At 60.8% G+C, this 27,126-nt stretch overlaps 2 protein-coding genes across 3 annotated transcripts; one reads left to right on the top strand and one right to left on the bottom strand.

Annotated features, from left to right (window-relative positions):
- Positions 1-277: 277 nt before the first annotated feature.
- Positions 278-2,607, top strand: LOC103537165 (proteinase-activated receptor 3). Its single transcript, XM_008503431.2, has 2 exons — positions 278-586; positions 1,327-2,607. The coding sequence occupies exons 1-2, from the start codon at positions 505-507 to the stop codon at positions 2,349-2,351; spliced, it is 1,107 nt and encodes a 368-aa protein (XP_008501653.1). The 5' UTR covers positions 278-504; the 3' UTR covers positions 2,352-2,607.
- ARAP3 (ArfGAP with RhoGAP domain, ankyrin repeat and PH domain 3) lies at positions 2,584-26,726 on the bottom strand. Of its 2 annotated transcripts, none has more exons than XM_030459340.1 (34): positions 26,556-26,726; positions 23,988-25,031; positions 22,986-23,047; positions 22,430-22,503; positions 22,178-22,248; positions 18,254-18,523; positions 17,833-17,902; positions 16,885-17,005; positions 16,502-16,689; positions 15,473-15,579; positions 15,183-15,382; positions 14,172-14,257; positions 13,846-14,028; positions 13,470-13,632; positions 11,726-11,857; positions 11,495-11,648; positions 11,249-11,351; positions 10,341-10,539; positions 10,200-10,263; positions 9,634-9,797; positions 8,605-8,817; positions 8,379-8,484; positions 7,719-7,866; positions 6,891-6,959; positions 6,542-6,616; positions 6,316-6,430; positions 6,031-6,159; positions 5,738-5,871; positions 5,537-5,619; positions 5,326-5,361; positions 4,580-4,643; positions 4,330-4,467; positions 4,117-4,155; positions 2,584-3,540 (listed from the first exon to the last, which is right to left on the bottom strand). In XM_030459340.1, exons 2-34 carry the CDS (start codon positions 24,995-24,997, stop codon positions 3,004-3,006), a joined length of 5,307 nt encoding a protein of 1,768 aa, XP_030315200.1. In that variant the 5' UTR covers positions 24,998-25,031; positions 26,556-26,726; the 3' UTR covers positions 2,584-3,003. The 2 variants fall into 2 exon arrangements, with proteins under 2 accessions (XP_030315200.1, XP_030315201.1); XM_030459341.1 differs by having other exon boundaries at positions 22,986-23,044.
- Positions 26,727-27,126: the final 400 nt, after the last annotated feature.

Raw genomic sequence — 27,126 nt, 5'->3', positions numbered from 1 at the left:
GGAGAGGGGGGCAGAAGGGCTTAGGGACAGAGGGACACAGAGACGTGGCCCTAACCCTCCCATGGAACCCTCCCCACAGCACCACCACCAGCTGGGCTATGGCTTTGCTTTAGTCCCAAACCCCTCGAATGTCTGGATGTGGTGACTGCCACCTTCCTGTGGCTCTCTCAGCTCCCCTTGCTCCCCTCTCTCTTTTGCCACCTCCTTCCTTCTGCTTCCCCTTGCCCGCCCTGTCCCACGCTGTGCTGGTGGCTGGAAAGCCCCGCGGGGTGCTGGGGGTGTCTGGTTGCCACATCCTGCTCCCCGCCTCCTGCCTGGCCACCAGGACCACAGGGACACAGACGGGACACCCGCGTGACGTGAAGGAGAAAGAGGAAGGGGTGACAGCAGGAGGGGGGTGACAGCAGGAGGGGGCTGCCACCCGTCCTGCCCCGCCGTGACGTGCACTGGGGCCAACCCTGTCCCCGCATTTCTGGGGACAGAGGCCACCTCTCCTTCTCAGAGATGTCCCAGGTGGTGTCTTCTGCCCGTGTCACCCTCCTGCTGGGCTGTGCCTGGCTCGGCTCGGCCACCAAGTTCTTTCCAAGTAAGTGATTTGGTGGGGGTGGGGGTGATGGGGCCAGGTGGGGACACTTGGTGGGGACGTTGGGTCCCCTGACATTGAGAAGGGGTAGCTGGGTGTCACAGGGAAGGCTCAGGGCATGGTTGACCTGAAGACCTGAAAACCCAACCCCTGTTCCCTTCCAACAGCAAAAAAAAAAAAAAAAAAAGAAAAAATTCAGGTATTCAGGTTACTGCCCTTGTCACCAAGATGTCCCCTGGGCCTTGGGTCTGGAGAGGTGCCAGGTCTCGGGGGCTCCACGGCTTGGATGTAAACGGGACCCCCTTGGCATGGGCTTGGTGTTGGAGACCACTTGGGTGGAGGTTTTGGAGCTGGGGTGATGCTCAGAGCACTTTCCTCTTCCCCACTTTCATTTTGAGCAGGCGATGAAAAAGCCTCCAAGCAGAGGAAGTGGGGAACATCCCGGCCATGGTGGGGGGCTGGGCTGGGGGGGAATGGCTGGGAGCAGGAGGAGGAGGAGGAGGAGGAGGAGAAGGAGGGAGGAGCACAGGTAGGAGAACATCTCCCATCCTGGCATGGGTGGTCATAGCTCAACCCTGGGGAGGGTGAAGGCATCAGGGTGTTCAGGGCTCTGGTGGCCTGAGCTGTCCCTGCTGTGCTGGTGGCTCTGCAGGGAAGGGTGACAGCTCCTGGGTGGTCCCCAGTGGGGAAGGGACAGTGGGAGGTGGCTCTGGGCCAACCCTGATGCCTCGTGTCCTCCGCAGTGGGTGGCAAGGGACGGACCTTGCTTCCCCTCAGTCCCCAGGAGGAAGCCACGTGCCCCGGGGTCTCTCTGGAAGCTTTACTCAACAGCACCCTCACCACCCGTGTCCTCCCTGCCCTCTACTCCCTGGTCCTGATGCTGGGGCTGCCGGCCAATGCTCTGGCCTGCTGGGTCCTGGTGAGGAACTTCAGGAGATGTTCCAGTGCCCTCTTCCTCCTCAACCTGGCCTGTGCTGACCTGCTTTTTGTCCTCCTGCTGCCTTTCAAGATCTCCTACCACCTTCTGGGCAACCACTGGCTCTTTGGGGACTACCTGTGCCGCGTCACCGTGGCTCTCTTCTACGGGAACATGTACAGCTCCATCCTCTTCCTCACTTGCATCGGCCTGGAGCGTTACATCTCCGTGGTGCACCCCTTCCTCTGGAAAGGCTCCAGGTGGATGCGGGGCAAGGTGGGGATCTGCGTGGGCATCTGGTTGATGGTGGGGCTGGGCGTCAGCCCTTTGCTTTTGCACCCCCAGACCAAACAAATCCCCAGCCTGAACGTCACGACGTGCCACGATGTCCTAGAGAAGAAAGAGCATATGTCCCTCGTCTACTATTTCCTCTTCCTGGTGGGGCTGGGCTTTGGTTTGCCCTTCGTGCTGATGATCATCTCCTACAGCTGCATCCTAGCCCGGCTGGTGGCCAAGGGGAGGCAGTACAGGCGGGTGGTGCGTGTCCTGCTCCTGGTCCTCCTGGTCTTCATCGTCAGCTTCACCCCCAGCAACGTGCTGCTTTTCCTCCACTCCATGCTGGAGGCCACGGGGTGTCACAACATCACCTACATCTGGTACCTTCTGGCCCTGCCACTCAGTGCCTTCAACAACTGCTTCGATCCCTTCATCTACTTCTACGTCTCCCGAGATTTCCGGGGCTGGGTGCGGGATGCCAGCAGATGCTGCCCAGGGAGGGTGAAGACCTCATCAGGGAGGACCTGGGAGAAGGCAGCCTTGGCTCTGAGGCCCAGCGAGGAGAGCCAGCTGTAGGCAGGCCTGGGGGGACACCAGGCTCTGTCCCCCTGCCCCTACAGGGGATGCTGTAGAGCACTGGCATCCCAGGCTGGCAGCAAACCGGGGCAGAATTTCCCCTCCTGGACTTGAGGTTTGTTGGGACTGCACCTTGGTTTCTATGCTGGATCTCCAGCCACGTGTCCCCTGTGTCCCCAGACTGTGCCATCATCCCTCCCCTCTCCTCCTGCAGGAACCAGAGCCTCCAGAGTCCAAATAAACCTTTATTCCTCCCCGCTGGTGGAAGGCAGAGGGATAAGGACCCCGGGCAGAGCAGGAGTTGACCTCCATCACCAGGCCCCTGTGCTGGGCTCTCACTGCTCCTTTCAACTCCCACCCCAATCCCCTCCTCCTCCATCCCACAGTAGATGCAAAAAGGGAAGTGTGGGTGGGGTGGCCCAGGGCCTGGTGGCAGATGTGGCACTTGTGTGTGTGGCAGCATCCCCAGCCCTCCCACGAGCAGGTACCGTCCCTCAGCATCCCCATCTCCTGCTCCCTACCAGTCCCTGCTCCCAGCCTGGATCAGAAGGAGGACACCGTGGGGTGGGAAGGTTGGGTACCCATTGTCACTGCCACCGGGCATGAGTTGACCCCCGGGGTGGGTGGGTGGCTGTCCCTTTGTCACCAGGGGTCACGTCACAGGCTGGCCGGGGCCCTCGTTCTTCCTGAGGATGACACTGCTGAGCTCCTGGAGGAGTTGGTCACTGATGGGGGGGGGAGCCTGCACACTCCTCTTCCTGGAGAGCTCCAGGGTGGGCTCTGAGCTGGGGCTGCTCCCCGGTGTGGCCACCTGGTCCCAGTCCTTGGCCAGCACCAGGGAAGGCTCCACGTTCCTCTCCAAAGAGGCCGTTTTGGTGGGTCTGAGCCCCTGGGTCTGAGCCCCTTTGTCACTCTCCAGGTTCAAGCCCCTTTCGAGGGACAGGGCTTTGGGGACAGAAGGATCTGCCAAGCTCTGGGCCGGGTTGGTGGGCAGGGAGGAACGCAGTGGGGTGCCCAGGGGATGCTCTGGGGTTGGGGTTGGCTTCTTGGACCTGTCCACGGGGGGCATGGCTGAGGGGTCTGCCAGGTGCTCCAGCTCTGGGAAGTTTCCCACCTCCTCGTAGACAGGATCTGTGTCCACCTCCTTCTCCTGCTGCTCCTCCAGGGAGTCCTGGTGCATCTTCATGGGCTGGGGGAGGGACAGGGGTCAGCTGGACCCCTCCGTCCCCCCCATCACCTTGCCCTTCACCTCTGCATTTGGGAGCAGCCCAAGGAACCACAGGGGACCCACCCTCCCTCGGGTCCCTTTGCTGCCCTCTCCTCCTCCCCCACAGCCACTGGAGGGTTGAGCCTTGTGGTTCCTGCAGGTTCTGTGCCACCAAGGCTGTGGCACCAGCCCGGTGTCCACCAGCAGAGGTGGAGTGGGAAGAGGAGGTGGGTGCTGAAGGTGAAGCCAGGAGAGGTAAAGTCCAGCCAGGAAATAACCTGATGGCCAGGAGGACCCAAACCCATCTCCTCGGGGTGCTTCTATTCCACCTCTCTGGGCAACTCAGGGCCCAAGGGGAGAGGAGCTGGTGGAACTGGTGGTCTTGCTGGGATGTACTGGGACCGTGTCCACCATGGGACAACAGAGATCACCCCCTCTGCAGCCCCGTGGCGTGGGCAGAGTGGCCTGGGCTCATCTCAGTGCCTGGGTGGGACACTGGCACTGTCACCAGGGGTCAGAGGGTGTGAAGCCAGAGGTGAGCTCCTGGTGGGTACTTACAAAGAACATGGACAACGTCCTCCGGGTGTGCAAGCGGCGCTGGAAACAGAGGAGAGGGTCAGAGGTGAGTGGGTGACAAGGTAGGGGAGCAGGGTGACAGGTGCCCTGGGGGACAGGGACCAGGCAGCCTGTGCCCACCTCCGAGGTTCTGGGGTGGTCGTAGGGTGTGGGGAGGGGTGGGTGGGTTGCAGGAGCACCCGTGGGGAACTTTACCAGGGTCTGGTTGGCGGAGAGCATGGTGGCATCCGTGCTGTCCCCGTGGAGGGGCACCAGTGGCATGGTGCCAAACTTCTGCTTGGCCAGGTCAGAGGAGGAGCGCCGGCGCAGGATGACAGGACGCAGGTCATCGTGCTGGGGACAGGGACAGGACAGGGACAGGGACACGGAGGGTCATGCCAGGCTGCCCTGCCAATCCCCCCCCCTTCCTTCCTGTCCCAGCCCAGAAGGGTGGGGCGGTCCCCACCTGAGCTTTGAGGATGCTGGTGGTCCAGTCCCACAGCTCAGCCTGCCCCGAGCACACCAGGTACCTGCAGAGGAGAAGCTGGTGGGGAGCAGGGCCAGTGGGACCCTGTGTCCCCTTGTCACTTTGCCTGGGGCCCCCCGGGACTGTCAGGCACAACACCACCCCGTGAGGTTGCACCTCCAAAACCCCAAAGCACGAAGTCCCCATGAGGCCTTGGTGCCCTTAGAGAAACCCCTTGCCAGGGACAGGGGATGTGTCCCCAGAGAACTGGGGACAGAATCAGCAGGGTGCACGGATGTGCCTGGGGCACCCATGGGTGCCAGGGAGGCCAAGGCAGGGAACCAAGCTCAGGGCAGGGTGAAGGGTGCAGGAGGACCTGGTGTTGGGTGCATGGGAACGTGGAGCAGAGTGGGGTGAAGGCTGGCAGGCAGCAGAGCCAGGCAGGTGACACACCAGGCAGGTGACACTCCAGGCAGGTGACACAGACACCTGGACATGTCCCTCTGGATCCTGGTGCTGCATCTCCCAGGGGTGCTCCCAGGTGTGGATGGGGAAGCAGGGAGGTGTGGGGTGTGTAGGAGATGGATTGTCCCTGGAGCCAGGGAACCTTGTGACCCCACCACCCCCTGTGCCCCAGCTCTGCCCTGACCCCCAGCACTGACCCTGCTTGTTCCAGTCCCTCTAAAACTGGGGACAGGTCTCAAGGTCCCCCCTCCAGCCCCAGGGTGACAGGGACAGGTACTCACAGCTGTTGTTTGTCCAAGGTCAAGGTGAAACCCCACCTGGGGAAAGGAAGAGCTGCTGTGGGGCAGCACCACCAAGCTCAGGAGCGACCCAGGGGACCCCGGGCAGGGGGTTGGGGGGGCTGAGCTCAGCCCCACACATCCAAGCTTGTCACCACTTCGGTGGGGCAGGGAGGGACCAGGGGATGCCACCACCAGGGAAGGTGCCACTTACTGGGCTGGTGGCTTCAGCTTCTTCCTGATGCCCATGTAAACCTTGGCTGCATCCAGGGACCACTCACGCTCCGGCTTGACACTCTGGGGAAGGAGATCCCTCAGCTCAGCCCCAGCTCCATGCCAGTCCCCCCGCCACCAGGAGGACAGCCACCACCCGGCCACTGAGCTTCTCCATCCCACCTCTCCCCTCCCTGGGTACCCTTTTCTCCTTGAGGAGCAGGAGCCTCCGGTCCCGGATGACGAAGTAGCGTTCCTGAAACTTGTTGCCCAGCAGCTTGGGGGGCTCCTCACGACATTTCAGGAGCCCACACTTGGGGGTCTCTCTCTTGGCACCTGGCCAGAGGGAGGGGATGGGGGCCAGGAAGGTTGGGGACACGTGGAGGTGGCCGTGGGTCTTGGGGATGCCCCCCCGATAGCTGCGGGGGGGTGGGCATGGGAAAGGGAAGCTGGGGTGGAGCTGGGGACATGCAGAGGTGACACTGGGGGTCTTACCAGTGAAGAGACAGCTGCCCTCACCCAGGGGGACCTTCTTCACCAGCAGGTAGGCAGCACTGGGCTCTGGGAGCTTGCACCACTGCAGAGCCTGCTCCAGCACCTTCTCCTTGGGGTGCAGGGGACGTTCTGGGGGAGGGCAGGGATGCTCAGACTGCTCATCCCCTCCACTGTGCCGGTCCCTGTCCCCCTGTCCCCAGCACCAAGGGGACCCCTGTAGCCCCACACGTCCTCCCCGCCAACCAAGAGCACCCCACCACCCCGTGCCACCCCCACCATGCTCACCCAGCTCCCCGTTCTCCAGGGCCTCAAAGGTCAGCCAGATGTCCAGGCTGGCCACCACGTTGCGCATCTCCAGCACCTGGTTGGTGAGTTCCTCTGCTGTCATCGTGGGGGACACCTGGGGACAGGCACAGGGGGAGCTGGGGTGGGTGGTGGCAGGGTGGGTGCCAGGGAGAGGCTGCTCCATCTCTCCTGGCTCCAGGCAGCACGGCCCTCCCTGGGGACTCACCTTCAGGGTGACACAGCAGTCGGGCAGCTTCTGCTCCAGGTAAACCTCGATGATGAGGTCCCCAGCCTGGGAAAGCTAGGGAAAGAGTGGGTGGCATGGGTGCCATGCTCACATGGGTGTCACACGTGTCCCCTCACCCCAGGGGCTGGTGATGGTGTCCCAGGGAGCTGGAGCTGCTTCTCCCCTGAGCAGGAGCCCTCAAGGTGATGGGCAAAGGGGAGAGAAGCAGGGGAAGGTCCTTCCCCAAAACTCTGGTGGGGGACAGCAGGGACCGAGGGTGGGCAGCTGGGAGTAAACCCCTCCTCCTGGCAGTCCCACCAGCCTGGGGGTCCCACACACATCCTAGTACCTGGGTGTCCTTCCAGGTGGTGATCAGACTGTTCTCCAGATCCATCTGAGATACCTGGTCCTCATCAATCTGCAGGGGTGAGAGAGGAGACACATGGGGTCAGCAGGAGCAGGATATGGCTTGAGGATACCTGGCCAGGGCAGAGGGATGCAGGGGGAGCACAGGGGGGGATGCAGGCAGAATGGGGACATACAAGGGCAGATGGCAAAATGCAATCACAAAATCATTTTGACTGGAAAAGGGTTTTGAGGTCCAAACATTGCCCCAGCACTGCCAGGGCCACCACTGCCCCACGTCCCTCAGCTCCACATCGCCAGAGCCTGGAAACTCCCCCAGGGATGGGGAATCCCCCTGGGCCAGGCCCTGAGACCCTTTCCAGGGAGAAATTGTTCCCCAGCTCCAACCTAAACCTCCCCTGGCACAACTTGAGTTGTGCCAAAAGTTCCTCTTGTCCCATCCCTTGTTCCTGGGGAGCAGAGCCCGACCCCCCCTGGCTCCAGCCTCCTCTCAGGGGCTTGCAGAGAGCCACAGGGTCTCCCCTCAGCCTCCTCTGCTCCAGGATCAACACCCCCAGGGCCCTCAGCTGCTCCTCACAACTTCTCCAGACCTTCTCCTTGCTCTCCAGACCCTTCCCCAGCTCCATTCCCTTCTCTGGACACTCTCCAGCCCCTCAAGCTCCTTCTGCTCCTAAGGGCCCAGAACTGAGCCCAGGATTGGAGCTGCAGCCTCAGCAGTGCCCAGCACAGGGGGACAATCCCTGCCCTGCTCCTGGTGGCCACACTACTGGACAGAGCCATTGCAGACGAGGTGGCACAGTCCCCTTCTTACGTTGAAGATGCTGACGTAGTTGTCGATGAGATCCTCCATCACTTTGACCTCGTGCTCCCCTTTGCCATCAGTTTGGAAGAGGCTGGGTGCGAAGAGCAGTGACAGGTTCTTGGTGCTCATCTGGTTGAGGTCTGCACATTTCTGCACCCTGGGCCGTGGAGCACAGGGGTGAGGGGCTGACCCAGCCCCCCTCCTCTGCTTCCAAAAACCTGCCTGTAAACCCCCCTGGCTTTACCCTCCTCCCCTAGACTGGGAACCTCAAGCTGGGCAGTTCCTGTTTCCAGGACTTCCAGCTCTAATCAAGCCACCCAAGAGCCTCACCTCATGCTCTGAGTCAAGGATGGGAATTTGGGCTTTACCCCCTCTTTTGGTCACTCAGGACATGTACACCCTACAGGAGGGTGTCACCCACTCCTCAACACCCCCCCAGTCCATTGCAGAGGGGCTTTGGGAAGGTCTGAGGTCTCGTAGAGCAGCATCTTCCAGCACATTCCAGCACCAGCCTGGGGGGTTGGTGGGGCACGGTGTGGGCACTGGGCTCTCCTGCCTTGCAGTGATGGGACCCAGAAACTCCTGGGCAGCGAGGAGTCCCGGAGATCCTGCTCAGCCTTGGAGACCCAGGTTGGACCAGAAGGACGCTGCAGATGGTGGCCCACTGACCTGTAGAGGTGCCCGATCAGGGCAGCCAGGGTCCTGTGGTTGAGGCGAGGCAGGCGATGGATGAGCTCCTTGTACCTCTCCAGGCGCTGGGGCTTCGAGGAGATTTCTGGAAGGAGGAAACGGAATCACGGAGCATCGTTGAACCCAGCTGACCCAGAGCTGCCAGAACCAAAACCCCACCCCAAGGAACATCCTGCCTGGCCCGGGAGCAGGGTGGGAGAGATACCTGCAGCTTCCTTCCACTGTGGGTGCAGCTCCAGGGTGAAGACGGGGTCCTCCAGCTCCCGGAAGAACCTCTTGAGCACGTCGGTGACGTCCTCGATGAAGTTGTCGCTGATGCGCAGTTTGACGTTGCGGGCGTCCCGGCGGAATTCCTCCATCAGGACCTTGATCCGGGACTTGGCCCCATTCTTCCGGTAAATCCCCTCGTGCCGAAGCCCTGGGGTAAGGATGTGGGGTGGGTGATGGGATCATGGGATGGTTGGGGTTGGAAGGGACCCTAGAGACCATCCAGTGCCACCCTCCCTGCATGGCAGGGACACCTCCCCCAGCCCAGGGGGCTCCAAGCCCCATCCAACCTTCAGCACTGCCAGGGATGGGGCAGCCACAGCTTCTGGGGGCAACCTGGGCAACCCCTCAAATTGCTCAGCACACTCAAGTTAAAGAATTTATAGAATCACAGAACTGGTCAGGCTGGAAAAGACCTTCAAGATCATTGAGTCCAACTTCGTCCTCTCATGTCCAACCTCAATCTCCCCTCTCCAAGTTTTAACCCATTTCTCCTTCTCCTCTCCCTACCCCCCCGTGTCCAAAGCCCTCCCCCAGCTTTCCTGGAGCCCCTTCAGATATTGGAAGGTTGCTCTGAGCTCCCCTGGGAGCCTCCTCTTCTCCAGGCTGAACAACCCCAATCCCTCAGCCTGGCTTCCCAGGGAGCAGCTCAGCCCTCTGAGCATTTCAGGGGCTCTGCTGTGGATCTGTTCCAGGAGTTCTGTGTCCTTCTGATGCTGGGGACTCCAGAACTGGACCCAGTACTGCAGGGGGGGGGTCTGACCAGAGCAGAGCAGAGCAGAGCAGAGCAGAGGGGGACAATCCCCTCCCTCTCTGTCACAGGGCTCAGTCCTATTCAGGGGTTGCTGTGACACCTCTTGCCCGGACATCTTGGCCACCTGGTATGTGCTGGGCTGTGGTGCTACCACCAGAACCATCACCATCATCACCACTACCACCATCACCATCACCACCCCACCAGACTCACCATACTGGGTGATGAAGGCGATGCAGCTGTCCACAATGATGGGGATGTCCCCCCTGCTCAGCTGTTGGTCCCGCAGCGCGTTCCCCCTGCCCCCCGCCGAGGCCTGGATGTCACTGTACCAGGCCACCGAGTCTGCCCGTGACAAACCCTGCAGGTAAAACGTCCTGAGAACAACAAGGGGCAGAGAAGAGGGAATGAAGATTGCTAGGGGGGTGCAGGTTGTCTCCTCCTGCCCCAGTGGGTCACCTCCACAGCCTGGCTCTGGGATAGTGAGCAGGACACAGCCAGACTGAAGGACACCCTGCCCTGTCTGGGGTGACCTCTGTAAGCCACCACCACCATCATCACCACCACCTCCATCACCATCATCACCACCACCATCACCACCATCACCACCATCACCACCACCATCACCACTACCACCACCATCATCACCACCACCCCTTGGCCACATCTCTGCTCTCCCCACCACAGCTTTGGGATCACCACTGACCCCCACGTCTGTGTCCTTGCTCTGGGCAGCCTGTTGAGGTTCACTCTCCATCATTTCCCCAGCCAGGACTTACCTCCCCATCTCCACCAGAACCAGCAGCTCTTTCTTCTCCGGTGTCTCCGTGGGGGGGACCAGACCTGGGGTGACAAATAAGAAGGGTCAGACCCATGCAGGGCCACCCACCCCGTGGTGCCCGTCCCATCCTGGCACTCACTGAGCTCCTGCAGCCGTCGGAGGTTGATGCTGTCCTCAGCCCCCTCCTCCTCGGTGGGGCAGATGAAGAGGTGAGCTTTCTGCAGGATGAAGAAGGCTTTCTGCCACTTCTCAGGGTTGAGCATGCACTTGTAGCGCAGCTGGCCCACCCGCTGGAACTCGTAGCCCAGGTGGCAGTGACAGCTCACGGGGCTGAACCACTGCGGGATGGAGCAAGAGAGGACTTGGGTGAGGATGGAGCTCACAGACCCCCCCATTAGGTCCCTGGGGAGGGTGGGAGACCCTGCAAACGGAAGGAGGGTGCTCACCACAGAGGGTGAAGGGGAGGAATCAGAATCCCAGACTGGTTTGGGTTGGAATCTTAAAGTTCATAAAGTTCCACCCCCTGCCATGGGCAGGGACACCTCCCCCAGCCCAGGGGGCTCCAAGCCCCATCCAACCTTCAACACTGCCAGGGATGGGGCAGCCACAGCTTCTGGGGGCAACCTGGGGCTCAGCACCCTCACACCAAGGAATTTCTCCCTCCCATCTCCTCTCCATCTCCCCTCTCCCAGCTCCAAACCCTTCCCCCTCATCCCATCCCTCCAGGCCCTTGTCCCCAGTCCCTCCCCAGCTTTCCTGGAGCCCCTGCAGGCACTGGAAGGTGCTCTGAGGTCTCCCCATTGCTCCCTTCTCTTCTCCGGCCTGAACACCCCCAGCTCTCAGCCTGGCTCCAGAGTTGCTCCAGCCCTTGGATCATTTCCATGGCCTCCTCTGGACTCATTCCAACAGCTCCATGTCCTTCTTGTGCTGGGGACCCCACAACTGGACCCAGCACTGCAGGGAGGGGGTCTCCCCAGAGCAGAATAAATCCCAAGAGGGAAGTGGGGACCCCCCAGGGTCCCGGGGTGCTGGATGGCTCTGGCTCACCTTGCCAATGGCACTGGCCCAGGCTTGCAGGGTCTCAGGCCCCTCAGTTCCCAGCTGCTGCACTTTCTCCCCGGTGAGGAAGAGCTCGAGGGTGAAAGGAAACCTTCAAGGGGATGAAGGAACCCATCAGGACAGCCCCATAACTCCAACCTCTACCCAGACCAGACCATCACACCAAGCAATGCCCACCCCTGCCCTCTGCCTGCCCATGGGCTCCCTGGGTGGGGGGGTCAAGCCCGGGGGTACCTTTCAGTGGGACCAGGGCTGGTGAGTGCCTGGGCTCTGCTCACACCCAGGGAGATGAGGTCCCCACTCTCGATGTGGCCCAAGGGTTCCAGGCACTTCTCGGTCTCAAAGAAGAGCAGAGCTCTCTCCAGGGAGCACCAGGTCCTCTGGAAGTCTGTGGGACCCGGGGTGAGGATCAGTGACATGGGGTGGGCACCCCATTGGGTGTCCCCCCACCCACCCCACGCTCACCTTCTTTGCTCTTCTTGGCACTGGGGAGCTTGTGGGGGGTGATGGCCCGGTACAGGTACCCACAGTGGGTGACAGGCTGGGTGATCTCGTTGTAAACACCCTCTGGACCTGGTTCCTGCAGGGGGGGGGTCCCTGCAGGGAGAATCCCAGAATGGTTGGGTTGGAAGAGACCTCCAAGCTGATCCAGCCCAACCAGTGCCCAACACCACAGTCAGCTCCTAAACCCTGTCCTTAAGGCCCAGCTCCAAATGCCTTTTCAATGCCTCCAGGGATGGGGACTCCACCTCTGTCCTGGGCCATCCCAATGCCTGACAGCCCTCTCAGGGAAATAATATTTCCTACCATCCATCCCAAAGCTCCCCTGGCACAGCTTCCATCCATTCCCTCTGCTCCCATCCCAGTTCATTAAGGACCAGAGGCTTTTTCCCTCCTCACTCCCTTGATGCAGTAGCACAGAGCCATCAGGTCTCCTCTCACCTCCTCCAGACCAAACCCCCCCAGCTCCTCAGCTCCTCACAGGATTTGTGCTCCAGGCCCTTCCTCACCTTTGTTGCCCTTCCCTGGACACCTCCAGCACCTCTCTGTCCCTCCTGTAGTGAGGTGCCCAGAGCTGAGCACAGGACTGAAGCTGTGGCCTCCCCAGAGCTGAGTCCAGAGGGATGATCCCCTCCCTGCTCCTGCTGGCCACTCAGTTCCTAACACAAGCCAGGATGCCACTGGCTCCTTGGCCACCTGGGCACACTGCTGGCTCAGATTAAATCCACTGTCACCAACCCCCCCAGGTCCCTTTCCAACTCACAGCTCTCTCACCACACTTCCCCAGGTCTGTAGCTCCCCATGGGGTGGTTCTGACCCAGGTGCCAGACCTGGCACTTGGCTTTGTTAAACCTCACACCATTAACCTGGGTCCAACCTGTCCAGGTCCTGCTGTCAGGCTTCCCTCCCCTCCAGCAGAGCCACACAGCACCCAGTTTGGTGGCACCTGCACATTCACTGAGGGTGCAAATTCACTCAATCCCCTCATCCAAATCATTAATGAAGAGATTAAAGAGGCCCCAGCACTGAGCCCTGGGGACACCACTTGTGAGCAGTCACCACCCAGATTTAGTTCCATCACCACCTAACCCATCACCACCTAACCCATCACCACCACTCTTTCAGCCAGTTTTTATCCAGTGCAGGGTGTATTCATCCAAGCCAAGTGCCACAAGGGTCTGAAGAAGAATGCTGGGGCAGAGAGTGTCAAAAGCTTCACTAAAGTCCAGACAGTGTCCACAGCTCTTCCCTCCTCCCCCAGGGCCCTCATCTTCTTGCAGAAGGAGATCAGGTTGGTCAGACAGGACCTGCCTTTGGTAACCCCCTGCTGACTGGGTCTGATCACCTGGTTCTACCATCTGATGATACTCAGGACCCAACACATGGGTGCTGGTAGGCTGGGAGAGCCCACTCCAGCAGGTGGGGTGCACCCATGGGGTTCCCTGAAAAGGAGCTTCAGAGGGACCTGCTGCCTCCCCAAAAAGGGGTGCAGTGGGGTAATCATCATGGTTGGAAAGGACCTTCAAGGTCATCGAATCCAGCCACCAGTCCAACACCACCTGAACCACTAAAGCATCTCAGATGGGTCCCCCAGGGAGCTCCAGCTCCTTATGTCCTGTCTGTCCCCAGCCTTGGGGCACATCGTGGGGGACAAAGGAAAAGAAGAAGCCCCCTCCTCCCTCCCAAGATGAAGTCTGGGGGTCATTACCTGAATGGTTCCTGAGCCTTTTGGTCTCTGGTCCCCACCAAATGTCAGCACCAGGGGTCACCTCGCTGGTGGCAGTGTCACCTGCCAGCCCAGCCTCCGAGGATGAGAAGAACTGCAGGACAGTCTTGAGCAGGGCTGGTCCTGTCACTGCGGCACACAGTGCCTGGGATGGGACAGGAACCTTCAGGGACCACATCCTGGACCCTGGAGACCCCAAACCCACAAGCCAGGGGTGCTGAAAGCCACGTGGAGTGGGACACAACCTCCCACCCCATCCCCTGGCACTGCCCGGGGGTCACAGCCAAGCAAGGAGATGGTGTCACCTCCTCCCCAGAGCTCCGGGGTGGATCCCACCACCTCTGGGATGGATCCTTACCTGGAGCACCTCCTCCTGAGTGCTGTAGTGGGGATGGGGCAGGCGGTACCGACCCTCCCGGTACTTGCGGGAGATGAAGTCCCTCCTCTGCTCAGCACTGGCCTCTGGGTGCAGGACCTCGGTGGCAGGGAGGTGACCAGCCCAGAACCTGTTGGCTCTGTTGTTTCCCAGCACGATGAAGAGCTGGAGGGAAGTCCATGGTGTGAATCGGGAGTGGGAGACCCGAGGAGCTGGCAGCGTCCCAGGGGAGATGGGAGAGCTGCTGCTTGTCCCCTGCCCCTGGGGACACCTTGGCAGCCCCAGCACCCTGTCCCCAGAGCCTCTACCTGGACGATTTCATTGGACCAGACGCTGGTGTCCAGCTTCAGGCTCTGCACCTTGGAGATGTTGGAGCCCAAGCTGCGGTGCTGCCCTGCGGGGAGGAGCACAGTGAGCACCCCCTGACCCATCCGGAGGAACCAGCACCCACGGGTCCTGCTTTGGGCCAGGATCAAGGGGATTTTCTGCCTTGTGCTTTTGCTTTCAGCTCAGTCTCGTCAGGAGCTGCACTGCTGAAATGAACAGCAAGTTCCTCAGGCAGTGGCTGCTGCTGGGACTGAGCCCACTCCATGGTTAGAGTTACTGCTGGAGCCTGGGCTGCAGAACCAGGGACACTGCTCAGCTCTGAGGAACATTTTGCCCTCCAGAAGGAGAAAAGGAGTCAAGAGGTCACACCTGAAACCCTCCCTTAGGGAGGAACAGACAAGAGAAATGACCAGAATTGACCAAGCAGAGGATTCCATCCCATACACCTCATACTCAGGATACATTTGAGGGATCACCAGGCTCAAACCCCTTCCTGATTCCCCTTCTTCCCCTCTCCCTGTTTGCTTCAGCATCCTGGGAGGATTCCATCCCTTCCTCTGCCTGTGCTCCTGATCCATCCCAGCCTGAATCTGTGTGTTCCTGCCTCCAGCTCCCAACTGCTGCTGACCCCAGGATTCCAGCCTGGACTTTCCTAGGGCTGCCCTGCAGCCTCGGTGGGGATGTGAGAGTGATTGGGGGAGAGGGGGGAGGAATGTGGGATCAATTTTCCTGTATTTTGGTATTTATTTAGTAATTGTTCCCTATTTATCATCACTGTTTCATTAAAGCTGGGTAGTTTAGTTCCCAACCCATCAGTCTCTCTGCCTTATTCTCTCTCCTTTCTTTATCAGGGAGAGAAGGGGGATAACCAGGGAACATCTCTCATTGGGTTTAATTGCCAGCCCAGTGTTAAACCCTGACCCCAACCCACACCCATAACCCCACCCAGGACCCCCGTGTGCCCTCCCCTCCACCCAGGCAGATGTACCCACCCGCACACTGCTTGCAGATGACCACGCACAGGTTGATGGATGCCCAGTCTGGACTCGGAGCCCAACAATCAGCACAATACTTGTTGGCTTTGTTGGACCAGATCTTCTCTGCCACCTCGTAGTCGTAGAGCATCTCAGCTATGGCCTCCTGCAGAGCCTGCATCCACTCCCGCTTCTCTCTCTCCGACTCTGCCACGAAGCTGCCAGCACAGCCAAAGCTCAGGGACCTGGAGCAACCAGCACCCAGGTCCAGAGTCCACCTCACCCCTCCCAATCCACCCCGGGGGTACCTGAAGGTTTTGAAGGGGGTGATGAGCTCGAAGCCGCGGTTCTTGGCCTCGCGGATGGTGGAGCCGCGCAGCTCGATCAGGCAGATCCCGATCCCCGTTTTGAAGAACTGGAATTCAGAGGGAATGGGCTGGGCTGGGCTCTGCAGCCTCTCAGCTGGACACACCCCACCCCAGATGTGTCTGTGCTGCTGCTCCTGCTGCCCACACTCCCATCACTGCTCCTCCTTGGAGCGGTCCCAGCTCCTCCATGTGGGATGATGCAACGTGAGCAGGTGATGCCTCCAAGGGAACAGTGACAAGTTCTGTCCACAGCCCCCCAAAACCCAGGCCTTCAAATCCACAGGTCTGAAAAAGTTCTTCCTCTGAGGGTGCTGAGCCCCTCTCCCAGGTTGTCCAAGGAAGTTTTGGCTGCCCCATCCCTGGCAGTGTCTCAGCCCAGGCTGGATGGGGCTTGGAGCACCCTGGGCTGGGGGAGGGGTCCCTGACCATGGCAGGGGGGTTGGGTCTGGATGAGCTTTAAGGTCCCTTCCAACCCAACCCATTCTGTGATTCTATGAAATTTGGGACTTTGAGTCAACTCCAAGTCAGACACTCTCCTAAAGCAAGTACCAAGTGGACCCAAACCCCTGGAAGTGCTGCTCAGTGGACACCAAACAAGTTGGAGATGAGGTGACCAGACCTGCTGCCTCCCAGGGGACAAGCCCATGTTTCAACAGGTTGGTTTGGTGGAGATCTTGTGATCCACCTGTCCTGGGCTGGATGGGTGCAACTAAGACCTCCGTGATAAGCTGGGGTGAAGATAATCTGCTGAGAGCCAGAGGAGGAGCAGGAGGACCCGCTCCTGGTGGCCTCTGCATCTCCAGGCCCCGGGTCCCATCACAGCTGCCCTCTGCAGGATCTCCAGCTTCCAGCTCCACCATCTCCTTTCTCCTTGTTGTCCTTCTTTCTGTTCTCCCTGTGGCACCCACCCTGGCTCAGCTCTCTCCATCACTCCCACCCAGCCCTCCATGCCAGCTGGAGGCCACCAACCTGCTCGCTCTTGTAGAGCCACAGCTCGGGCAGGCTGAGGGCTGCAAACACTTTGGACTTCTGACCCTTCATCTCCAGGGTTCCTGACTTCTGGCAGTGAGCAGTGTTGGCTGGCCGGGGCTGGGACCCCACCAAACGTTGTTCTGTCACCTTCTTCTGCAGCGTGGAGCACCACTCATTCCTCTGGGCTGGGGAGCAGGCAGGAGGGAGCAGGTCTGAGCCCTTCCCAACACCTCTGGCATGAAGCAGAGCACCCAGCAGGCGTGGCAGGGGGGTGATCCCCTGCCTCGTGTCTTGGGGATGGGGTGAGGGCCATCACCAGGAGGTTCTGGTGGGGATGGTTCCCTGGGGACTGGTGGGACCTGGCCCAGCTCTTTGCTTACCCTCGTTCTCGGCACGGAAGACGAAGATCCTGTGGCTGGTGAAGACCTGGAACTTGTTGTCCTTGGTGGAACGAGCCATCTGGATCACGGACAGTGGGATCACCCCCTTGGGGTAGGGCTCCTGGAATGAGTCCCAGGTGAGGTCACCCCCCTGTGGGCCATAACCCCCCAGCAGGAACCCTGGTGCCATCACACAGGGCTGGGGGGACGTGGCAGAGATGTCAGCAAGGAGCAGCTGAGGGCCCTGGGGGTGTTGATCCTGGAGCAGAGGAGGCTGAGGGGAGACCTTGTGGCTCTCTGCAAGCCCCTGAGAGGAGGCTGGAGCCAGGGGGGGTCGGGCTCAGCTCCCCAGGAACAAGGGATGGGACAAGAGGAACTTTTGGCACAAGTCAAGTTGTGCCAGGGGAGGTTTAGGTTGGAGCTGGGGAACAGTTTCTCCTGGAAAGGGTCTCAGGGCCTGGCCCAGGGGGATTCCCCATCCCTGGGGGGGTTTCCGAGCCCTGGAGATGTGGAGCTGAGGGACATGGGGCAGGGGTGGCCTTGGCAGAGCTGGGGGAAGGGTTGGAGTGGATGGTCTGGAATGTCTTTTCCAACCCAAGCAATTCCATGATTCTACACCAGAGTGGCTGCTCTGGGACCATGCCTGGGACCTGCTCCTGATGTGGGGCCAGCCCAGCAGTGACTGTCACCCCAGGAGACACAGCAGCCACCAGCACCCCACAGCAGGCCAACAGGGCCACCCCTATGAAGGGACATGGGGATGCTGGACAGGTCCTTAACTCATCCCACAGTGCCAGCAGCACATCCTCCATGTCCCCCCGGTTGTGGGACAACCCACAGCCAGGCAGAAGCTGTAGGGTTGGGGCTGCAGCTGGCACCCAGCCATTCCCCATTTGCTTGGGAGCCCCCAGAGCCCCCCCTGTGTCCCCTCCCACCCCCCCCTTGTACCTTCTCACTGCTGAAGTACATCAGGTTCTTCCCATCAAAGCGGACGTAGCGCCTCTGGAAGACATAGTTCCTGTTGGGATGGCAGAAAGAGGGGGTTGGTGGGAAGGAGGGGATCAGGGCTGCCCAGGGAGGGGGTGGATTCTCCATCCCTGGAGGTTTTGAGGCTGAGACTGAATGTGACACTCAGTGCCATGGGCTGGGAACCTCAGTGGCAGAGGATGAAGGGTTGGATTTGATGATCCCAGAGCTCCTTTCCAACCCAAATGATTCTGTGATCCCCTGAGGACCTCACATCAGCTCACAGCTCCCTCTTCCCCCCAGAATGACTGCACAGGGACCTTTGCAGCACGACAGGGCCACCTTAGAAGTCCAGCAGCCCTGAGCAGCAGGGGTGATGTCCTACGGGTGGCTGGGGACCTACCCTTGTGGGGAGAGCTTGTCCAGCCAGCCACTGAGCATGGTGGGTCGGGGCTCAGAGAGCGACATGAAGCTGGCGTAAGGGGAGATGGTGAGGTCCTCCTGCACCTCATCGGGGTAGAGGTGGGCTGGCAGGCTGAAGGGGATGTCCTCTGCTCGTGGGGCATCCACAGTGGAGTACCCGTGGGTGTCGTTCTGGACGATGCGGTCGATGATGCGGGAGCGGCTCTCCTCATCCTCACTCCTCCCCTCGCTGCTGCCCCCGCTGCTTCTCCTGGGGGGAGAGGGTGGTGAGGAACCTCAACCGTGGCAGCATGGACCTGTAAGGCCTGCTTGGTCCCTTGAGGACATCTCCTGGCCCCATCCTGAGCTCCTCAGGGATGGGGGTGCTTGGGTAAAGACTTGGAGCAAGCTGGGCTGCTGGGAGGTGTCCCTGCCATGCAGGGGGGTTTGGATCTTGATGGTTTTGAAGGTGCTTCCCAACCCAAACCATTCTGTGAGTCGATGATTCACAAGCCCTGTGGCTGCCAGCAAGCAGAGGCTCAGCCTGATGGGGGCACCTGGCAAACTCCTACAAGCTGACAGGTTTCTACAACCCAGCTCCCCAGCCACCCCCAGAGGTGTCACCTCCTTCCCCTCTTCACACCACAGGCAGCAAACTGAAGGCAGCTCCTCAGCCCCCCCTCCTGCTCCCAACCCCAGCCACCTCCTCTCCAGGGTCTCCACCTCCCTTCTTTCACTCCTCCAACGTTCACTCCACCAGGAAGGTCCTTCTCCCACCACACCTTCCCACCTGCTCTTGTGTCCAGATGAAAGGTTTTGGGTTGTTTTTTTTTTTTTCTTTACAAAGATGAGCTGGTGGAGCTCCTGTGTCCACCTCCTTTCCTTGAGAAGCCACCCCCTGGCCGGGCCTGGTGAGACCATCCCACCCGAACAATAAAAGGAAATATTGCAAATAAACAGCTCACCCCTCCCCCCCTTCCCTCAGCTCTCCTCCAGACCTTTGTCTCTCCCCAAAAAGGAAATCTGCTGGAGAATGGTCCCAGAAGCTCCCAGGAGAGCTGCCCAGGTGCAGCAGTGATGGGGAGAAAGGGAGTTGGGGTACCTGGGACACCCCAGAACCCTCAAAAGAGCATCTGCGTCACTGGGGTGCCCGTGGCATCCAGTGCCAGGGTGAAGAGAAGGCTCCAAGCAAGGCAAGGAGGAAGGTCCAAGGCCTGGATGGTCCAACTTCTGTCTGAGGAGCACCTGAGCAAGGTGAACACCTCCACTGGGGACAGGCTGAGCAATGGGGGAAGGCTCCTGAAGTTGTGAGGAGCACAAGGAAGGCAGATGGCATCACCTGGTCCTCACTGCTCCAGTCCCAGGAGCTGGGTGACATCAAATAAAGGCAGCAGGAGAAAGGTGCAGAAGAGGAGAGGAGCAGCTGACCCATGGGACTCCTCACCAGGGGATGTTGCAGAAGGAGAAATTCATGGAAAGGAAACCACCTCCTGCACAAGTCCATGGGCTGGAAATCCTTTTGGGTCAGGAGACTGGACCAGGAGAATGACCCCAAACACCTCCAATTCTCCCAACACCTTGAGCTCTGACCTCCTCTTTGACCCTGAACCTTCTGGGGCCATCAGACATCAGATGTCCACGTAGGACAGAAGCAAAACCTCAAGTCTGCCTGGGAGGATGTTGGGCTGGAGCTACCTAAACTGGGAGCTGGTTCTGGAGATGAGGGGCTGAGGAGGTGGGTGGGAAGGGCAAGTGGCCTCTTGGGCTCCAGTGTCTGCAAGAAAGACACAAAATGGCCAAGGATGGCTTGGAGGTCCCTCTGGTGGATGAAGCCACCGAGCAACAAGTCCACCCCAAGCAAAGTCATCTCCCTTTCTGCTGGTGGCAGGCACTGAAGACAAAGAACCTCAGGGCCAAACAAGTCCCCAGGGCCAGGAGAAGTCATTGCCAGGTCAGCTGAGCCTGGAGGGTGATGCCTGAGGAGCAGGGTGACCTCAGGCTGTCTGTCAGGGCTCAGCTGGCAGAGCTGCTGGAGGATGGACGAAAGGGATCTTCTGGTGGTGAGGGGGCCAAGGAGCTGCTGCTGGAGCTGGGGACTTCAACTGGGATGGTGGGACAGAATAAACCCGAAGGTAGGGATGGAGATGAGGACTGAGCTGCCAAGGACAACCCACTGCCAGTGATCCTTTTTCTGCCCTGAAGTGTGGGGAGAAGCAGCCCAGGTGGGAACACCTCAGCCCAGGTCTTGATGCAAACCAGAGGAGGGGTCACCACCCTCACCATGATGCTTGACCCAACCCTCTGAGCTCCATGAGGTGACACGGGCACTGCTGGGTCACCTCCTCTCTCCTGATGGCTGAAGCTGGGCAGATGCTCTCCTCCACACCAGCATCTCGGGGGGCTGAGCATCACCAGCTTGGATGAAGGGGCTCAGCAGGGACCAACCCCACCCCAGGCTCTGCAGGACCCTCAGAGATCAGCTCCCACTTTTGGGGGGAATTTCAGACTCCTTTTCCTCTTTGCTGAAGGTGTCTCCTGACTGACCAAGGTGGCTCTGCCCATCTCTGGCATTGCCTCTCACAGCCCAGACCCCAAGCCAGAGAGCAGGGTGGTCCAGGTGATGAAACTCCCCTGGAACAGGGCAGGAGGTGTCTCAGGTAGGAGGAACTTTGGGAGTAGGAAACATTTCCCATGGTGAGGGGGTTGGTGGGCTGCTGGAGAGGACCTGGTGGTCAGTGAGAGGCTGAACTGGAGAAACACCAGTGCTGAAGAGGAGGAGCAGGAGGTCCCACAGAAGCAGGAGCCCATAGGGGCTCCAGGGGGATCACGGTGGGGCTGGTCTGGAGAGGAAAGCACTGGAGAAGCTGGGCCATCCATGAGCCAAAGCTTTTCAAGGGTTTTTCTGTCTCTTGTTCACCTTCCCACCTCCCAACAACCTCAGTGCTCAGGCTGGGAGAAAAGAACCTGCCCCACCACTGCTGATGGCCCCATCCTGATGGGATCTCAGCAAGATCAGGATGAGAAGTCCCTGGTGGGTCCAGGGCTGCAAATGCCTGGATGATGCCCTCAGGATGGGCTGGACACCAGCTCCCTGGAAGCTTGGATGGAGATGGTGACCCATGGGCCAGCCCCAAGCCCTGCAAACATTCCTGTTTCCAGGTTTTTGTAGTTCCCCATCCCTGGAATCATCTGGAGGCAACATCTGGCTGTCTGGGACACTGGATCAGGGCAGGTGGAGCAGGAGATGGGCTGGATGGACAAAACCTAGAGCCAGAAAGCCATGAGGACACAGCAAGGCCATGGGCAGAGCTGAAGGCCACAGAGCTGCAGCTCAGCCTCCTCCTCCTCCTCCTCTCTAAGCAACACAGGAAAAGGAACCTTCCCCAGCTGAAATGGGAAGAGATGTTTTCCTTCCTCTTCTGGAGATGCTATCAGGAGTTATGGAAAGAACATTCCAAAAACCTTTTAAAGGTGCCCTTCACAAACCTCACTCCTCTCCACCACCTCAGATGATCCTGGAGCCTTCCCAGGTCTCAACCACTTCATTTCTGAGCAATCCTTGTTCTTCCCCCCCCCCCCCCCCCCCCCCCCCAATGCTGTTTCCCTGCTCCCAGTGGCCAAATCCAGGTCCTGCCCAGGGTGCAGGTGCCCAGTGCCACCAGCACTGCCCTGGCTGGGCCCCCCCAGAGCATCAGTTGGCAAACACTCCCCCCTTGAGGGCCACCAACCAGCATCCTTCTCATCTCTGCCCCAGCAGCTCTTCTTCAGACTGCTGACCTCATCCCAGATGCTCCTGACGGGTTCTAAGGTGGGGAGGAAAAGCTCCCATCACCTCTCAGGCTGTCCCCAGGGGTGTCCCCTGTCCCCCTGGCATGCAACCCCCCAGCCCCAACCCCTGCCACCTGTGTGTGGGGGTGATGCCCACCTGAAAGCTTCTGGCTCCAGGTCCAGCTCAGACACGGCCTCGTAGTTCTGCTCAGAGGAGCTGCAGACACCCTGGGAGGAGACACTGGTCACATCCCCTCTGTCCTCACCCATCCCAAACCTCCTCCCCCTCCCTGGGACCCCCACCCATCAGTGATGCTCAGCTGGGGGCTGCAGGACACTGGGGTCTCAGGAGCTGCAGCTGGTGGGACAGAGGGGGACAGCAGGGACACCACCCCCAATCTCCTCTCACCTTCTGATCCCGGGTGGGGGCTCCGTGCCCAAAGAGGGTCTCACAGTAGGGGCTGACGGGCTGCTCACCAACCTCTGTGGGAAGAGACATGGGGAGGAATCCTGGGGTTGGTTTTGCTGGAAAAGAGCTTGAAGGTCACCAGGTCCAACCCTTCCCCCAGCACTGCCAGGGTCACCACTGCCCCACATCTCCAGGGCTTGGAAACCTCTCCAGGGATGGGGAATCCCCCTGGGCCAGGCCCTGAGACCCTTTCCAGGGAGAAATTGTCCCCCAGCTCCAACCTAAACCTCCCCTGGCACAACTTGAGGCCATTTTGTCCAATTCCATCCCTTGTTCCTGGGGAGCAGATGCCAACCCAACACCCAGAACATCTGGCAAGGCAGAGGTGCCAGCCCAGACAGATGTGGGGCTGGGCTGAGCCCTGGCTGGGGCCACCCAGGCCCTGAGTGAAGCAAGAGCATGGGGCAGATCCTGGGGTGCAGGTGTCACCCTCAATCCCCTTCCCTGGGGATCCCAGGAGGTTCCTGCTGCTCAGTGATGCTCTGGAGGGTCTCACCTGGCTTGCTGGTGGGTCTCTGTGGGATGGGGGGCAGGTTCCCACCATGCCAGCTGAGCCTGCTGGAAAACAAGAGAGGGGTAAGAATCCCAGAATCAGGGAATTGTTTGGGTTGGAGAAGCTTTTGAAGACGAAACAGTGCAACCATTACCCCCGGCTCTGCCAGGGCCACCACCATCCCGTGTCCCTCAGCTCCACATCTCCAGGGCTCGGAAACCCCCCCAGGGATGGGGAATCCCCCTGGGCCAGGCCCTGAGACCCTTTCCAGGAGAAACTGTTCCCCAGCTCCAACCTAAACCTCCCCTGGCACAACTTGAGTTGTGCCAAAAGTTCCTCTTGTCCCATCCCTTGTTCCTTGGGAGCAGAGCCCGACCCCCCCTGGCTCCAACCTCCTCTCAGGGGCTTGCAGAGAGCCACAAGGTCTCCCCTCAGCCTCCTCTGCTCCAGGATCAACACCCCCAGGGCCCTCAGCTGCTCCTCACAACTTCTCCAGACCTTCTCCTTGCTCTCCAGACCCTTCCCCAGCTCCATTCCCTTCTCTGGACACTCTCCAGCCCCTCAAGCTCCTTCTGCTCCTCAGGGGCCCAGAACTGAGCCCAGGGTTTCAGATGTGGCCTCACCACTGCCATGTTATTGCAGCTCTGCTGGCACAAGGTGGGAGCTTGTGGGATTTTCCCACCTTCTTTTCCCATCTGGTTCCAGGGGCTGGAGGCTGCACCCAAGCAGGGATGAGCTTTGTCCCCTGGGATGTTCAGCATCCCCTCCCTGCTCCTTCTTGCTCCCTTTCGTCCCCACCCTGGGATCTGCTGGGCTGTGTCTGGAGCTGTTGGGCATTCCCCATCCCACCTCACTCCCCTCTGTCATGGGGAAGGTGGAGGAAGCAGCTTTGGCAGCACCCAGAGGCAGGCAAGGCCAAGCTGGGGAGAGGGTCCAGGGGATGGGGAGCTGTGGCTGTTCTGTACCCCCCAACAGTCCCTGAGTTGAGGGAAACCATCTCCTTACTCTGTCACGTTGTCCACTTGGGCCACCTCCTGAGGGGACAGGGCCGGGGGCTGCCCCTGGGGACCATCCACCCCTCCTGAGTCCTCAGTGGGTGCTGCTGGGCACCTGAGTCCTTCATAGATGACGTTGGAGACCATCTCCAGCCTGCCCTGTCCTGGGCTTGGCTGCCGGGTGGCCCTGGGACCTGGTGAGGGATCTGTCCTGGCCGTGGTGGGCAGGGGGGTGCTGGCTGCCGGGTGACCTTCTGCCAGGGTCCCCAGGTTGGGTTGGGTGGCTGGAGTCCTGTGGCTGTGCCGGGGTGGGACAGATGGGACAGCTGGAGGGGATTTCTTCCGTGCTTCCCAGGTTTGTCCATGATCTGGAGCTGGGGGAAGCCGGGGCTCCTCCCGAGCTCGCAGCCGGGATGCTCCCATGCCCATGGCCACGGCTCCTCCTGGCTCAGGGCTCTCCAAATCCGTGGAACTCTCCCCTGGCACAAACCCTTCCAGCACCACGAAGGCTCCTGGTGGCCCTGGCACCTCGGAGCGTGTCCCCTGGGGGGGGTGTCCCGATCCCTGCTGGGCTTTGGAGCGGGGAAAAACCGTCCTGGGCTTGGGAACTGGTTTCAGGAGGGGAGGAGCAGGGTCCTTCTCTAGAGGGGATGGTTGGGTGGGCAGGGGGACACGCTGCTGGGTCCCCAAGCTCTCAGACCCCCCTCTTGGCTCTGCTCTCCTGGCATCCTCGCCCGCTTGGGGACCGCCCGGGACCTCTGTGGCTGGGAGCTGGGGGTCTCCTGCTGGGGGTTTCTCCCGGGCTGGGCTGAGCAGCCGTGTCTGCTGCACCAGGTTCAGGATCCTTTTGCGGTGGCCGGTGGCAGTGATGCCCATCTGGTGCAGGTTGTCCCCATCCAGCGTGGTGGCATCTCCGGCCACGTGGTAGCCGTGCTGCTTGAAGACATCTCGGTACCTTTCCAGGTGGATGGTGGCCAACCAGGCGGAGATATCTGAGTCAGGAGGGCACGGGGAGCTCATGGCCTTGGGGTGGGACGCAGGCTCAGCCCATCATCTGTGGAAGGAAGGAGGAGAGGACAAGGGGTGAGGAGGTGGGGGAAGGGAGAAGAGTTTGGGGGGGGTTCAGTTGTCCTGAAGGACAGGGATCCCACGGGACACAGCGCAGGATGCTCCCACCTCCCAGCCAGCTCCTCACCTCCCAGCCCAAGAAGCTGACATCCTGTTATTCCTCAGCCCCCAACCCCTCCCCGGAGCTGCCGGATCCTGGCTCTGATTTTATCCCTGACCTCGGCCCAGCCGGGGGGGCTCAGGGAGAAGCAGATCCCGGGTGCTGGATCCCTTCTCCTCTGAGCATGGGGCTGAGCAAGAGCTGGAGCAGGCAGAGGTTGGGGGCCTGGTGGAGGAGGCAGATGAGGGGGTGGGGAGGGGGGGAAGGAGCTGAGCCCCTCCCCGGGGATGAGCTCCTGTGCCGGCCGGCTCGGGGAGGGCTCTCTGGCCGGAAGGACCAGACCATAATCTCTCTCTCTGGCTTCTGGCGAGGGCATGAGAGAGGTCAGTATGACTCACGGGCTGGTGACAGAGGGGGAGGGACAGACTCCCACCCCCCAACCCTCAGGACGGCTCTAGGGGCTCCACACAGCACCGGGCATCCCCCAGCCCCAAAATGATATCCTGGCAGAAGCCCCTGGCTGGAGCCTGGGGGGCTGTGTTGAGGCTTGAGGGCCTTTTTCCCATGAATCACACTGCTCCATACCATCTGTGCTGACTCTGCTGCCACTGCCTCTCTCTTTTTCTATTTTTTTTTTTTCCAGTTCCTCCATTTCCCTCTATTGTTCAGCTCAGGCTTCCTTCCTGCTGCCTGCACGCTCCCACGCATCCCCTGCTCCCTCCCGCGGGACTCCAAGGGGCAGCTGCAGGTCCCACCCCCCACCCTCCCTGGACCCCTCTACAGGCAGCCGCCTGCCCCCCCCTACCCACTCTCTGCCTGCACCCCACCCGCGGGTGGGTTGGGATGCTGGGGAGAGCCAGGGTGGGTGCTGGCACGGGTGCGTGATGCTCAGCCCCGTCTGTGGAGGGGTTTGGCCGTGGGGTGACAAGGGACAGTCCCACTCCGGCGCCGGGCTGGGGACAGGGCGGCTGGAAGGTGCCTGTTGCTGTAGGACCTAGAGAAAAGGGCAGGGCTGGGCAGGGGGTGTGGAAGGGGATGGCCCGTAGCGGCGTGGGCTGGGTGTCTGCCACGGGGGTTAAAGGGCTCCACCTGCTCCTGCCCCGCAGCCTGAAATGGGGCGACTTCCCCCTTTCTTGTCCCCGTGTCACCCCGAGGGTTTGGTGGCCACACAGCCCCCCTTGGCGAGCTGGCTCCCCAGGACCTGCCCATGCCCCCGGGGGAGGCCACCAGGGCTGCGGGGTGACCTTTCGGGGCGGTCCTGTGGGCACTGAGGCTTTACGAGGGGGGTGGCCGTTGTCCCTCTGTCCCTGCCACCCCACAGACAGCCCGGGCTGTCCCCACTCCTGCCTCTTCTCCCCCGTCCCCAAGTCCGTCCTCTCCGTGCGTCCCCTCGGGGTGCGGTCCCCTCACCTCTGGCCCCGCAGCGCGGTCCGCAGCCCCCCAGGGCCGGCTCTCGGGGGGAGCAGGGTGGTGGCAGTGACACTGCGGGCTCCAGGGTGGTGGCAAGTGCCACCGCGGGCTCCAGGGCTGTCCCCTGCTCCGGGTTCCAGGGCGATGGCCAACGCTTCCCCGCTGGACACGGGGCTCACAGGAACTGGTGTGGGTGCAGACAGAGCACCCAGCCCACGCCTCCCACTGCCGGTCCCTCCTCCAGGACCAACCCTCCGGTCCCCATCCCTGTCCCCACCCTCTTGTCCTGGCTCTTCCCGGGCATGACCCTGCCCCATGTCCCGTCCCGTCCCGTCCCTCAGCCCGGTTCCGATGGCCTTCAGGGGTTGTCCCCACCCCTCCCTGCTCGTGTTCCTTCCTCTCACCCTCACTGCCATGGGGACACCCGGCTGCCCCGGGCTCCTCACACAAGGTGCTCTGCCCAGGGTGAAGGTTTTTGGGTGCGTTCCCCTCCAGCTGGGTGCAGGCAGGAGATCCTCACCACGTCCAGCTGGGAGCAGACAGGGTGCAGGTGCTGCTCAGTGGGGGGTTG

Source organism: Calypte anna, chromosome 13, assembly GCF_003957555.1.
Source record: "Calypte anna isolate BGI_N300 chromosome 13, bCalAnn1_v1.p, whole genome shotgun sequence".
NCBI lineage: Eukaryota > Metazoa > Chordata > Aves > Apodiformes > Trochilidae > Calypte > Calypte anna.
The sequence above is the reverse complement of the archived record's forward strand: the minus strand, read 5'-3'. Positions and strand labels throughout refer to the sequence as shown.